The 15381-nt window shown below is 45.2% G+C and overlaps 2 protein-coding genes across 8 annotated transcripts in view; both read right to left on the reverse strand.

The window, feature by feature from the left end:
* The window catches only part of LOC119181760 (dynamin-binding protein), a 52157-nt gene extending 46784 nt beyond the window's left edge, over positions 1-5373 (reverse strand). The window contains exons 1-2 of one of the 2 annotated variants that reach the window (XM_037433002.2): positions 4869-5373; positions 930-1107 (exon numbers count right to left, since the gene is read on the reverse strand). In XM_037433002.2, coding sequence (XP_037288899.2) covers positions 930-1107; positions 4869-4958 — 268 coding nt within the window. In that variant the 5' untranslated portion in view covers positions 4959-5373. Of the gene's footprint in view, positions 1-929; positions 1108-4105; positions 4496-4868 lie in introns of those variants that run through there. The other variant, XM_075875315.1, reaches the window with a different exon arrangement.
* Positions 5374-7713: 2340 nt separating this feature from the next.
* The window catches only part of LOC119181057 (uncharacterized), a 52049-nt gene continuing 44381 nt past the window's right edge, over positions 7714-15381 (reverse strand). For 3 of the 6 annotated variants that reach the window (XM_075875322.1, XM_075875320.1, XM_075875318.1), the window contains 2 exons: positions 12200-13020; positions 7714-10024 (listed from right to left, as the gene is read on the reverse strand). In XM_075875322.1, the coding sequence (XP_075731437.1) occupies positions 12948-13020 (73 nt within the window). In that variant the 3' untranslated portion in view covers positions 7714-10024; positions 12200-12947. The remainder of the gene's footprint in view (positions 10025-12199; positions 13021-15381) is intronic. The other 3 variants (XM_075875323.1, XM_075875321.1, XM_075875319.1) reach the window with 2 other exon arrangements.

Genomic DNA, 15381 nt, shown 5'->3' on the forward strand with positions numbered 1-15381 from the left:
AACAATACGTACATTTATTTTTTCCAGCCTGGGCATGCAGGCTCATATCAACAAGTACAGTTCCCATACAGAAGCTCAACAATGCATTGTGCATAGATATTTTGCATATTGTGCGACTCTGCTGAGAGAGGCCCAACATTTTTACTGTTGGTGGAAAATGGGAGGGGCATTTGCCCTGCAGTGGGCACATTCAGGCTGATGATGGTGATAAAATGGGCAGAAGGCATGGACACAGAAGAAGCTTTAAGGGGCCCCTCAACACTTTTACAAGTAGCCATAGAACGGATTCAGTAAAGAAGCTTATTGCCTCATGAATTGACTACCGCGAAAATTTCTCTGAATTCATCCAGTACGAGCGGAGTTACAAAAATCTGTCGCATGCTGCTATTGCTTTTGCTATTCTATCATCCCGACGAAAGTGCTGGAAGCTAAACAGGGAGGAATGGCAAGGAGTAAGAAAATAGATCACACTCTCCTCATGACACTAAGCATTTATTCTCTCTGTCTTTCCTGTTTTTTTTTCTATTTTTTTCCTTCAGATACACACGTTTTCAGTGGGTCGAGTGTGCATGCGGACAGGTCGCAGCCTCCTGCGGCAGCCCCAGTAACTTTGGAGCGTACTATGCTCTAATCAGCTAATGGCAATGCTTAGGCCCGTGACGTAGCAATTTTCGAGCCTGTAGCATCATTTGTTGAGAAACTGGAAAGTGATTTTTAAAGTGAATTTTTGGATATAATGAACTTACTTTCTTGTAAAATGCAACTTTGTTATAATGAGGTTTGAGTGCATAGCGTTCGATCTTAAAGGTAGTGTGTCAAAAAAAAAATACTGATTGAGCAGGTACACTTTTCCCCGTATTTCGTGCTGCTGTGATTTCCAAGGTCGCTTGAGGTTCACTTCCTCCACATTCTTTCTACAGTACGCTCACCACATTGGAAACTCAAGTCTCCCGGCACATCTGACGAGAAATCCGCGGTGGCCGCGAACAGCTCCTGTCCAGGTGACAACTGTGGCACCTTGACTTCGACCACGAACGCGGACGGAAATTTTCCCTGCTGGCCGCGCAAGTTGCCTAGCGTCCAGTGCCTGTCGACAGCGGCCACAACCTGCACAGAGACAAGCAAAGCCTGTTGAGGAAGGATGGCAGTCCAGAAGGTCAAAGGCAGGTCACATCACACAGGCGCGATGAACGGTACCATACACTATGTTCCAACAAGCACAATTCGGCTTCCTTTGGGTCTTAAAAGATACAGCCTTTGTAGGAAAGGTATCAGGAAATGTTTAAGAAAAATATAATTATTAGACATATTGCTAAAAAGCGTCCAATGTCTGCAATGAATATCCCTTGAGCGTCGATGGACTTTTGCAAACAGCTTTCCTACGAATGGACAGCTTCCCCCAAGGCGTATTGCAGAAAGCCCTTAAGGGCACATGTACAAGTTTCTTTAACAGTACTCAGCGTCTCATGGTGATGGCTGCCAGTGCCAAGACAGGGCTGCAAGAAGGTTCGGAAATCATCGCACTGCCGTTTATCGTCAGGTGTCATCAGGCCAATGCAAAGTATGACGTACTGCTGTTGAATTGCTGTATTCCGCACTTGCACTGTGTCACTCAATGCTAAACATAATCTAACTTTAAACAAGGTCCACTATAACATGGTCTAACCTAAATAAACGACCGCAGGTGACTAGCACTTGGCACGTTTTGAAGGTCACATTCCCCACCACAGCACATGCAGAGTGCAATAGCACTGCAATGTGCTGTCATGTCAGGAAAAAAAACACTAAGCGATTCAAAACAACCTATTCACAACCGTATCAATAAAGATGTTTGTTTATTTTTAGGACACAAAGCATTTTCATTTATTATTCGGCCTAAAAACCAAAAAGAAAGTCACATGATTACATGGTAAAATGATTGAACTTTTTCTTGGAGCAAACTAATCTAATGCAAGAAGTTGTGCTACCTTCCATATCAAAGGACATGACATATAAACAAAGTACAGTTACACTCCTGCAGTCAATCACCCATGTCAGATGTCCTATTTTGTAAATGCAGCTTTTTTTTTTCGCCATTTCTGCCAAATGATGGCCGTTAAAAAGCATTTTATCGGAGGACTTATTGAACCTTTTGAGAATCAGCACAATATTTAACGTCCCTTCTACGCCTATTGCTGCAGACAATCACCTTATTGAAGATGCTACCATGCTGAACAAGTTGTTTGATGAATCATGTTCCAGCAGCGATAACAAAAGGATATTGTTCTTTGCTCGGAATGAATATGACCAATAGTAAATAGTATTACGACCAATAGTAAAGCCTCAATTGGAAGTTAAACCTCAACTATTATTAAAGCCCAATATTAAATTCCATTTATGCAAAAATATAACAGAAATAAATTTGCAATAAATAGACGTTTAATTACACTCAGAAGATAGCTCACTGAAAGATGTGCACATCAACGCACCGCCACCCCATTTTTTTTCTTGCATCAGAACATCGAGTGACTGCGAATTAGGTTTTCGTAGGTTTGACATAATTATAGACGTTCCTTCACGCTTCACACTTAAAGGGCTTGTATAGAAAAGTCTGCACTGGTAGCTACTCTCACAATGTCATGTCGGACAAGAAATAATCATCCCTAACAGTCATATTCGTGCCAACAGCATAACAAAGATGCCGATTACCTCTGTCTAGTTCCTCAATGTCGTATCACTAGGATGACATCTACCATTAGAGCAGGACGAAAGACCAGCTATAAAAATATACTATACAATTATTCAATAAATACGAGTAGGACTATACCCAGCACCGCAATGCAGGCTCACAAGAGAAGACGAACTGCATGCACAGGCTTCAGAAGGAGCATCCACAGCTCTCGGCTACATGCGTCGTATCCGTAAACTTACGGGACGCTGCCAGTTCCACAAACCTACTGTTACCTAAAAATCATGGCACTTCCAGTTATCAAACAGCTTCGTCTCCAAAATAAATTTCATTCACTCCCTCATCATACTACATAATTTCTGGCTGTATTCTCACTGTATTTTCTTCCCCTTGAATGTCCTTCTCAACCAAATCTCCTGTTCGATATTTTAATAAAATAACGACTGCCCACTCAATGAATCACATGTGTAATCCACCGACCCTATCCTTTCCCCAAATCTGAGCTAGATTAATAGAAACCTAGAAATAATTTTAAGCTCGTGAAGCTTTGGGGAACAGACAGAATTTAAAACAGCTTTACTTTCTTCTTAGAACTGATATAGTTTATGGACAGTTATAATGCATGCACATAACATATGTAACTAATGCCTTGACATGTTACTTAATTAATTTTGTTTGCCACAAGTAATTTTTTTTTTGGTGCGTGCGTTAATGAAGCTGCAAGTATATCGTGTCCTTTCACCCTCACCGTTTTCTCGGTTACAGTAATCTCGTGGGGCACCTTCGAGTGCAAGAGGTTTCTCATAACTGTCTTTTCACTTCGTAACTGTAAATTCGTAGGTGCGCATCCAACAACTCCCGTTTGTTCTTGATGCTTCTCATCATACAATAAGGCTTTGGTAAAAACGTGGATAACATATATGTCTGCAATCAAAATGAAAGGATAAGAAAGAATGGTGGGACATAATGGCACTATATAACCTACTTCGAAGACGGAACATGCATGTCATTACGTTGTGATACCATATATAGCTTTGAGTGTATAGGACTCGCACCCTTTTCCATTTATCAATTCAATTTCAAAGCATATAAACTTCATTTGTGAATGCGGTGAAAAGCAAGCCTCACAAGCGACTTCATTCGATCCTGGTAATAAAATCTCCCAAATTTCCTAATAAAGTACACCAGGCATGAATTTACAAATAGTCAAAAAGACAACTGTCCTTTAAAGCTCCTTTAATCCACTGGTGCTTGGCTCGGCGTTTTGTTGGTTACTGATTAAAGGCACGTTTTTCACAAGTGTGCTCGCTTTGAGACCTTGGCCTTTGCTCTAAATGCTACGCGGCCGCCACAACAGGGCAATCATCCTGCAATGGCGTTCCAACAAAGGCGCGAAAACTCCACATATACGTGAAAGGCACACGGGCCCACTCATACCTTTCGGTCAGGCGTTGCTTTATATGCATCGTCAAGAAGGCATCGCGGTCACAGGCAGCGGCGCTCACTAAAGCTCAAACGCTGGTTTGTGCCGGTTTGCGCGGACCAAACGTTTTCGTTGTGGTTCGCGGCGTCTCGTGTGCAGTGCACGTCCCGTTTTAGAGTCGCGAGGAAAAAATACGACCAACAAACCCGGAAAAGAGTGCGCTATTACGCAAACGCTTTGCCGGCCAGGCGCTCGGAAGGTTTTAAAGATACCGAACGGTCGTGAAAACAAACGAGCGAAACAATTAAATCAAGTAGTACTACGAGGTTTCGTGTTTCGCTCGTTGTTTTCCAAATCGACGACACTCCCCTTCACACAGCTACCGACTTTTTCTACTTATCAAGCATGCGACCCTAACATCAAAACAAGCGCGAAACCGCGATAAGTTTTCGCATTGCTTCAGAAGCTGAGCACGATTAAATATAAACGTTTCGAAACGGTAAGCGAAACTGTCAGATTTTTTTTTTTTTTCTCTCAACCCGTTTCATTTACCTTGTTCACAAGGCACAAAAGGTCGGTGATGACGAATTATCTCTGGTCTAATAAGCGCCGTCGCAGTAAAAGATAGAACGCGCAGAAGCAAAAATTTTAAATCTACGACGCGATAGGCGAAACTGCCATCGAGTCCGCGGGTGTACCATTACAATGAGCGCAAGATACCAAAAAAAGGAAGATTAGAACAATCGTACGAGGCAGGTTCGAGCAGCGTGCACTCACCTGAATCAAGTCTCCGTTCTTTATGGAGAGTTCCCCTTCGAGACCAGAGTTGAAGTCGTACAACGCCTTCACAACAGAGCCAGGCTCCATCACGTATCGCTCAACGCAGCGGCGGACGCCGCATTCCAGCCGAAATTTCTCACAGGCGACGCATACACGCGCACACACACACTCGTATCACGCTTGACAGCTGTCTGAGCGGGCCTCCGATGCTCAACAATCGACGAAGCAGCAAATACACGCGCCGTAACGAGACGGCAGCCGCGTTTTTTCAGTTGGTCGGCCGTCAGGTTCAGAAACTAGCGACGGAGACGAAGCTTAGAGGGGTCGCGGCAACCACGGAACGCGGTCAAACAACGCGCTGGCTGGTCGTTTTTTTCTCGTACCAGACTGGAGATAAGATTTCCATTCGCGGCCTCTTTACGTGCGCATGCCTCCAATGCTTCAGTAAATCCAGATCGCCACTACAGCATAACAAGCGCGCCATCGATGAAACGTACGCATCGTAAAATGCGGACTGCAATGAAAATCAAAACAAACACGCGGCGACTGCTGCGCTCCCTCGTGATCGTTTCTGACAAAACGTACTGGAAGCACTAAAAATGGTTTGGCTCGTTTTATTATGATGCCCAATTTAGGCTGGAGCTTCAGGCATTTGAAAAATGTAAGCACTGCCAAGTGAGTTTTACTCTCTTACTCTAAGCCAACTAATCATTTGCCCTTTAAGCTTTAGTACTAGTACACTGTAGCTTTAGTAGAAAGCGATTGCGGCCCAATAATTGTTTATCTGTGGTAGTGGCCACAATTGCTTACTTTAGCGCCAACTGTGGAATTAAATCCGCAGGTGTTGCACTCTCGAAACACAAGCACATTGGGCCGATTGGGGAAATACACCAGCTGATGCGAAGACTGGGGAAACAAGCGACCAGGTTGCCTTCGCCAGCATACCAGCAGCCTCCTAGACGCCTTCACTAAACCGAACTGTACCCTACCTTCTCTCTCTCTCACCTCACGTCATTGCTTCTCACTCACCTTCGGCACTCCTTTATGCGTGTTTCACCCTCTCCTCTCCTTCAGATTTTCACTCCCCTTTTCCGTGCACTTTATACACGACACTGGACATGGCTATACTGTGCTATCCTCTCCCATATTTTTTTATCTCATTTTTCTCTCAGGTGTCTTGCTATAGTACTATACCTATACATAGATATATACTCTAGTCTCCCCTCCTCCTCGCACTCGCTTTCCTATCCTACCAATCTGCTATGCTATGTACAGCTATGCTTTACCCTCTCTCGTGCTCTTTTCCTCCTCACACTTTGCACTTCTTGCTGTACTATGCTTTACCCTTTTCCCTCCTCCTCACCTTTATTTTCCTTACCTCCATTGGATACACAATACGCACTGTACGTGGCTGTGCTGCACTTTACCCTCTTTTTCCTCTCTTCTCACTCGTTTCACTTTCCTATGTGCTGTACTATATTACAGACATCCTTGCTCTGCACCATTTCCCATTCTTTTTTCCCTCATCCTCACTTCCGTTTCCCACCCCATTACTATAGTATACTGTACATTGCTATGCTTCCCCTTATCGTGGATCCCCACCCGTGCTTTGCCTTTCCCATCATCTTGCTATACTACACTACGACTTACTATGCATTTACTCTCCTCTACCCATCCTATACCGTTGAATTGCGTATCTATACCCAACTTTCCTCCTTTCTTAGCTTGGCTTTTTCCACCAGCTTTGTGCAGCAAAGAAATGGCAAGCTGGAACAGCTTTACAGTTAATGAGCGAAAGCTGGGCTGTATGTCAGTAACCCATCAAGCTTAAGCCTCTAACGAGACAGGAGCCACTCTGTGGAAGGGCACACAATGACGACATACCATTCCTCCTTTTGTGCATCGCACCTGCACCACCTGCAGACCCCCCATGGCTGCCTTTCTATTCACAGCATGCCATAGAATGTGGAATCAACTGCAGGATTCCTGCACGGAGCATGTGGCTTGCTCTCCCCTCGCAGTTGTCTCATTCGCATGCCACTTCTTAGTATGCGAGATACACTTGCGCAGAACACCTGTGCGAGTTCTTCTGTGCACGGGAAAACAAGGGGTGGGGTTCACCTGCACTTTCGCGTGGGCACTCCTCTGCGGCTGTTTCATTAGCAATTTCTGGACGCATCTCGCAAATCTCACAGAGGGGCGTGCAAACATCTCCTCTGAAGGCTTTCGCTTTAAAACAAACATATTTACTGAAGCTAATAAATCGGCAAAAGTAATAATGAATCTATTTTAGTGCACGGTTAATAAGTTGTGAGCCATTCTGCTTGATAAAGATGGATTACCGGCAAAGCTATTCAGCACAAGACACGGAATTTTGAACCATAGCCAATTATTACACATCCTGCCACACTAATCTGAAATCTCTGTTCAGAAAGTTCCTTTTGAATTTAAAGTATGTAACTCTGAATACTTCTATTTGAACAGTGTGTCTTTTTGTGCCTTCTCTGTTCACTGACATACATCACCTGGTCTGGCTTATTGTATGCGGTAAGTTTTTATGCATGACATGAACTGTCATTTGCAGCATGGATGTTTCCTTCATTTTTAAGAAAGTGCACTGGGGTGCGTGATGATTTTTACCCAATATGTGTGGCATGTACAAACATTCTTGCTTATGGTCTACAGATTTTCCCTAGCCGTACACAGCTTCAATGTACGAGGCTTTCAGTTGTTCAATCTGTGTAACTGAAAAAATGCAATCTATCAGTCAGGGCACTTTGGCAGGTTGTTACTACAGCATAGAAGAGCCTCTCTCGGGAATGAATTAGTTTTCTGCTCAGCATGAGTGAGTGAAACAACTTTATTGACGATCCGGCATAAAGGGGGAAGGGGTAGGGGGATTAAAGCGAGACACTAGCGTGCTCGGACGTCCCGGAGCAGCAACCTACTCGCGTCAAACCCGTGGGGGTGCCGCTTTCGGCCGCTGGCGTTCCAGGATGCTAAGCACGTGCTGGACGACGTCTCTTTGATTGCCTGGCTCTCGGCTGATGATTTTGCTGCTTATGGCAGTTGGCATTACTTCTTGGTTACCCGGCGGTGGTGCACAGTCCCAAAGGAGGTGTCTCTGGATGGCTCGCGCCTTCTTGCAGTGTTGGCATACATCAGTGGTGTAAACCTCCGGGCAAACGTGCTTTGCCCAGACGGGGGTCCATATTGCTTGTACTTGCAGCTGCCGTAGTGTGGCTGCTTCTCTGCGTTGTAGGTCTCGGTGAGGCGGTGGGTAGAGGCGTCTGCTCGTTCTGTACCACTGCAGAACGTCGGCGTAGGTTGTGATAAAATACTCTCCGTCTTCGGCATCGGGTCGTTGCGGCTCCAAGGAATGCGTTGACAGAGACCCGCGGCTACTTAGCGCGTGTGCATCCGTATCTGCCTCCTCGTTGCGGTTCGGGCCCACGTCCAGCTCCCCGGCGTGCGCAGGGAACCACTTGACGGCAATGTTGGTTTCCGGTCTTGCTATAGTTGAACATACTCTTGCAGTGGTTCCATGGACGTTGTTTGTAGCAAAGTTGACTATTGCCGTCTTTGAGTCACTGAGGACAGTGCGGCCATCCGGGATCGCTAGTGCCAGTGCGATTGCAAACTCCTCGGCTTGCGTGGGCGACTTGCACCGTATGCTTCCCGACGTTGTGAGTACTCCAGTGTCTGCTGCGATGACTGCTGCTGCGTACGTGTTTGGCCGGTGAGGATACTTCGCCACGTCCACGTAGTACGCGCGCGGATTGTTGGCGTGATTTTTTGTGAGGGCCGTGGCATAAAAATGCCACAAAGCACCAGTCAGTGTCTCAACTTCAGTTTGTCCAATGGTATGCACCTGTGGAAGTAATGTTTGAATGTAGCAAGTGGATACAATAAACATTTGTGTGCATGCATTGTAAGGGTAGTGGTAATACCTCAGTTCATACTATAGTATAGTGAGGTTCTTGTTAAAAGCAGCGATCAACCCAGCAAGAATATTGCAGAAGTGGCCAAAATGGCTTGTCATAGTCACGCCTGTATAAGCATGCCTCAACTAATGCATCATGAAATCAGATTGCCTTTTCTCTGAGTGTGTATGTTAAGCAACTTTAAACTTTTATCAGGATTTTTCTTTTCTTTTTTGCACAGTGCTTCTGTTCTTTCTTTGTTAGTTGTGCAGATACATTTACGTATTTCCAAAAATCTCAGTAATACGGGACGGGTTAACAGTCATGATATCCAAGGTGGATTTTCTGTTACTCGATAAATTGCTTGTATATACAGACACCACGCAGGCAGTTAGTTCGAGAGCTGCGAAAGGTGACCAGCTCTCTCGATATAGCCTCTGATATATTCAGACAACATGAATTCCTCATATTGAACTCATTTGCATTACTTGTGTCCTGTGCTTCGAGTCGTCGATGCATTCGCCTTCACGCTATCAATTGCTAGCTTTATGGTTAGCTCAATCGGCAGAGCGACCGCCACAGATAAGCGTTGGTCCCAGGTGCGAACCCCAGACAAGGACGAATTTTTTGGCTACTAAGAGGCTTTTCTCTGAGAAATTCGTACGGACATCCTTGTGGCTTCGTGCTACGAACAGGTTGTTGTCTTCTTTCCTTTTCATAAGTATGAACCAATGTAGCAACAATTTAAATTGTAGAACACATGCTGGATGCACCAAACAGTGCACTGCTTGGAAGATGAACATTTCTACTGGAAGAAACAGTGATCTGCCTTACAGGAAGCAGGTGCAATGATTTCTTCTTTATTCACTTTTCGCCGGAGTCCAGTGAGCCGATGTAGCGTCGCATCACTCTTGGCCAGCTGCTGCGCAAAATACGAAGAGAGCCACATGGCTCGTGATTCGCGTGCCACTAGGTGGTAAGAACGCACCAGCTCCTGACCTGGCTGGACGCCACAGTTGCAACTGCTTGTACGCTCGCGTCCAAAAAAAAAGCCAAGACGACGGCACGGCCTTGTCAGCCGCCGTCACGTCTCCTTGTACAACAAGCTCATCCTGCTCCACCATCCTTGATTTCTACCGAGATTTCAGTCCTGCTCGTGTGTGGCACAACTGAGGTTTTGTTGCCAAATGCTGCTGCACATGGTCCTGTTTCATTTATGCCAGAGTCCTCCTGCAAAAGAATGCACAAAACATTGCACGAAACCTATGAAGTGATGTGAATCGAATTGAAAAAAAAACTGAAGCATGGCTTTTGGCGAAACTGACAACCCAACTTTATGGTATCGGTCTCTTGAGCAACAGAAACCGGATTGGTCTGTGTCTAATCATTGAATGGTTATGCAGAAAGTTCTGTGAAACATTCCAGATCCTCATTCTTGATATGCTGCGCATATGAAGTCATATAGCAGCATATGCTCTAAACACTACTAAGTGAGCATGATAACGACCATACACTGGCCATGAAGAATACAGAACAAGTGAAGTAAGACTGCTCATAAAGCCTGTGTTGCTGACTCTCTTATTCACATAATGGGGTTGGCTGCGCGTGCATTTCAACAGCACTCATACCCTTACGTCGACACACATTTCCGGTTCCACTAGTTGCCGCAAAGGCAGCGTCGCTCCTTAGCGTGCGTCAACTCCTTTATCCTCATCATAAGTATAAAAAAAAGTGAGAATGCCTAACAGCAATTCAGGTTGTCTGGAGAAAACTATTTATTGAGGGCTATCTTGTCGAAATTAAGAAACGGTCACTGTCTTGCTGAAGCAGCTCTCCACTTCTTCCTCTACTTTCTGGCCACAGTCATGTGCAGTCCAATTGGGTACAGTGAAGGCACATATCATCGTGGCCTATTCTTTTTACTGCCGCACACCACTGTCCGCCGGAATGATTGACTGATTGATATGTGGGGTTTAACATCTCAAAACCACGATATGATTATGGGAGACGTAGTGGAGGGCTCCAGAAATTTGGAAAATTTGGACCAGCTGGGGTTCTTTAACATGCACCCAGATCTGAGGCCTACACCGTTTCTGCCTCCATCAAAAATGCTGCCGCTGCAGTTGGATTTGATCCCGCGACCTGCTGGTCAGCAGCCGAGTACCTTGGCCACTAGACCACCGCAGCAGGGCGATGTCCACCGGGAGAGCACGCATAGTTTTAAAGATTGTTTCATGGCTTGTTTCTATGTGCAGGCGCAAATTTTAAGCACAAATTGTAGTGTGCCAAAGTGAAAGCAGATTACGTACAGCACTCTGAAAAAATACTTTGCAGAACGCTTAGGCTTTTTCACCAGCAGCATGACATGCCATCTTTGGGACTTTCATGTGCTGTCTCAAAATATACTAATACTATTCAAATTGCAAAAAAATACCCGATTCTGTAATTATAATTAAGAATACTCCAATCTTCACCAGGATATAACGAAACATCCAGGCTTGTTGCTGGTCCCTTTAATAGCATATGGGCCAGAAGTGGTCAAAAAGTGCCCGAACAATATTTTGATTGGCAACCAAACTTATCACTTAACATGACAGATCATTGAATACGAGCCGTGCCTTTACGGAAGTGCCCGAACTAACCTTTATGACGTGGTAATAAAAAAAATAAAAAATCTGCCCCATTTGTACATCAAACACATTCACTGTGTTGTAGGCATTTACATGACAGATTTGGCACGCAGAATGCACTGGTCCTCCCAATTCGGTGCACAGCAATCTGTCTTTTGATGAACATCTGACTTATTCGCAGAGATGGCACACTATGCACAACATGAAAGCACGATTCCTCGCCTTTTCATGAACTTATGTTGTCGAACAAAAATTAAATTTTGAGGTTATACTACATGTAAAAACAACTGTGCGATTAGGTGGCATGTAAATGTTTCTGACCATCCGGTGTTCTTTCGTGTGCATTCACATCTCAGTATAATAATGTTTCTGCATTTCATGCAGATCAAGATCTGTATTAACGTATCATCAAATCGAACAAACAAACAAACACAGTGTCATGGCTTTTTACTAAGCTGCTAAAGTGGGTGTGTTTGGCAACTTGGAAACACATCGTGCTATCCCAACTACTAGACAACAACACCGCTGCTGGCACGCATGAAGCGCAAAGTATTTAGCAGCCATACTGAATCACCTTAAAGCACGGGACGTGGGAAACGATTGCGTCGTATTTCTCAAACCCACCATACTCTCATGCGACAATATAAAAATGTTAGAGATCAAGAGTAACAAGACAAGAGCAATGCCTCGTAGAAACACAAAGCCATTCATATCCGATTAATGTTGCAGAGTGAACAACAGAAAAATGCACGTTCTCACGTTGCAATGCACTCACCTGAGGCTCTGTGGCGAAGGGGTTATCTGGTGTGATAATCTCCACCCTGCGGTCAGTGCTGAACATGGTGGCCCCAACTGTATCTGTGTGCACACGTTGGATGTGTCTAGTGAGATTTGTGTTACTAGAATAGTTTCTCCTACACGCACTACACTTGTAAGGCTTTTCACCTTTGTGCGTCAATAAATGCCTCTCCAGAACAAATTTTCGCGTGAACCTGGCTGGGCACAGTTGGCATGCGTGCACCTTCTCCGTGTTGTGCCATTTGAAGTGGTGCACCAGAGATTTCGTGCTCTTGAAGTTTTTGCCGCATTCTGTGCAGATGCCCACCAACACTCCGCTTGCATGTAGCGGCTTGTGCTTCATCAGGGATAGCTTTTGGCAAAATTTGGAAGGGCAAATCTCGCACGCATATGTACACGGGGCTTCATTCGTATGCACACGCCTGTGTTTGTAAAGACTTGAGCTCGCAGCAAACTTCTTACTGCAGACCACGCAAGCATAGGGCTTTTCGTTTGTGTGGAGGGCCCTGTGCTGTTCTTTCAGGGTTGAACTCTTGGCAAACGTTTGACCACAGACTGGGCAGGCATGTGGCCTTTCACCTGTGTGCACCATCTGGTGACTTTTAAGGCCCCGGCTCCTCGCAAAGGACCGCCCGCACGTTTTGCACTGGTGCTGCCTTTCGCTCGAGTGCACTGTCTGATGACTTTTGAAAGCGTATTTGTTCGTGAAGCACCGTCCACACACGTCACACCTGTAAGACACGTTCGCACTGCCTTGGAGGTTTTTTTCTCGACGATTCTGCAGCATCTTCCGGGATTCTGGACATGAACAAATACACAACTGAATAACAATAATAAAGTGAAGTGACCATGGACTTGCTTCATAGCTGTTTGACAACACTGGCATAGATTCAAAACGATACCATGAAAAACAGCATGAGGAAGACGGTCGCCTTTCAGCTGTGTTAGCGCTGCGGCAATTCAGATGGGACACAGGGAGAGCAAGTCTAGCTAAAGAAAAATTATCTAACTTCAGCGACTTATACATCTTCATCAGCAGCTTTCATGTCACTCATAATAAAGCAAGAGTGGGCATGGTGATATATAGAAGATGTATGGCAAAATGTGTGATGCGTACTGCTATGAATCGACTATTCCTTTCTTACCCCAACTTAAAGAGAAATAAATAAATAAATAAATTATGTGGGCACCTGTTCGTACACCTGGGCGCTGTGAAAAATTCCCTCAAATAGTATCTCGGGGGCCCATGCACCCTACTGGATAGGACGGCTGCCGTGAACTATCGCGTCGCTCCATTCAGCACGACTACTGATTTTAGTCGATAAGACAACCTCTGGTATGGCAGTAGCAAAGCTATCTATTAATGCCATCATGCTAGGCTAAAGCGACGCAGCTCGTGTGACTAACGATGATGATGATGATTAGAATGGTTCGTATATACATACTAATTAACATCTGTGTATGAACCATGGGCTAGGTTTACATGATAATCTACATAGTCTGTGCTCAAAATACGATAATAAAACAGAAAAAGAAAGCATATAATGTGGCCGCCAGTATGCTGAAAACTACTGTTTATTATTGCGATAGCAATTATATGGACACTCTCGGCTGGATTTAGCCGCGAGCATCGTTGTCACTCACTGTATCTGTATACGTATCTATATATATGTAAATGGAAGAAAGAAAAATAATCCAGAAAAAGACTCCGGTGCACGGAATTGAACTTGGGACCTCTGAGCCGTAAGTGCAAGGCGTTAACCACCTAGCCACGGAGAGGCACGCCCTTTAATGTTCAAACGGCAAGCTATCTATATCTACACTTACCGCTGCTGACGGGCATCTGTGGGGGGAACTATCGTGTTTTCAGCATTACCAGCAAGATGGCGCAATGAGCCCGCGTCGCCACATCGTCACGACTCGGCAGCGCATGCACTCATCTACCACGCGTACTTTGCATTGCGAAGAGGAAAGGGTCGACGCTCACTCGCGCACCCTAATCTCACGGTGGGGAGGATCGTAATACATCTTGGCTGGCCTTGGATTTTCATGAGAACAATTCTGTAGTAGTTACCAGGCACACAAAGGTCGCTGTAATCAAAGCACAGTCTCCGTTTGCAAAAAGAGAGCGCTTTTCAGACACATCGAATTAAGAACTGAGATACTTATTCGCGTTTATCTGTACCTGTTTCGTGCGTCATTTGTGTGTGAGAAACGCGGGGCACGTTTCGATCTGCTTGCCATTCCGCGCGTGACCTTCCAATTTGTTGCTATCGGGTTCATTGCTTCACCTTTGCGGCAAAGCTGTGACCTTTTGGTTGGTATGTGGAGTTTAACGTCCCAAAACCACCATATGATTATGAGAGACACCGTAGGGGAGGCCTCCGGAAATTTCGACCACCTGGGGTTCTTTAACGTGCGCCCAAATCTGAGCACAAGGGCCTAAAACATTTCCGCCTCCATCGGAAATGCAGCCGCCGCAGCCGGGATTCAATCCCGCGACCTGCGGGTCAGCGGCCCAGTAACTTAGCCACTAGACCACCGCAGCGGGGTAGCTGTGACTTCTTCTGCATTTCTTTAAAACATTTTGTTGCTCATTATTATAAAAATACATACAAGGTACTGTGTGTGTGAATTTGGATACGTATTGTGGGGTCCCAGGCGAGAGCACCACGCTACCGGAAAACATGCACACCGTTGACGCGGTCGAACCACGTCAAGCATTTGTGCACATTTATTCAACTACAGTTTACACAAACAATATCGCCAGCCGAATCAAATATGTCACTAGTGACACACTAAAAACAACCTCATGCAATATTCCAATATCACACTCAAGAAAATAACATTACAAGGTACCGCGATTGCGGCGTCGCCGACGGTCGACTCATCATGAGGGATCCACGGGAGACAACCCATGACATCTTCCCCATGAACCCGCCACGGGAGATGTCCATTCGCGGCAGCTACCACACGCGAAAGAGACTCGCTAATGTTCTCTATGTGGCTGCCTAGCCTCAAGGTTGCTCTCAGAAGAATGTACTACTAGGCCCATCAAACCCCGCTACCTTTTTTGAAAAAACTAACCGACTTGACCTCGTGCTTGTAGGGTTTTTTTTTTTATGCGACTACTAAATTGTGCTCACGTGTTTTTTTTTT

The sequence above is a fragment of the Rhipicephalus microplus genome, chromosome 10 (assembly GCF_043290135.1).
Source record: "Rhipicephalus microplus isolate Deutch F79 chromosome 10, USDA_Rmic, whole genome shotgun sequence".
Lineage (NCBI taxonomy): Eukaryota > Metazoa > Arthropoda > Arachnida > Ixodida > Ixodidae > Rhipicephalus > Rhipicephalus microplus.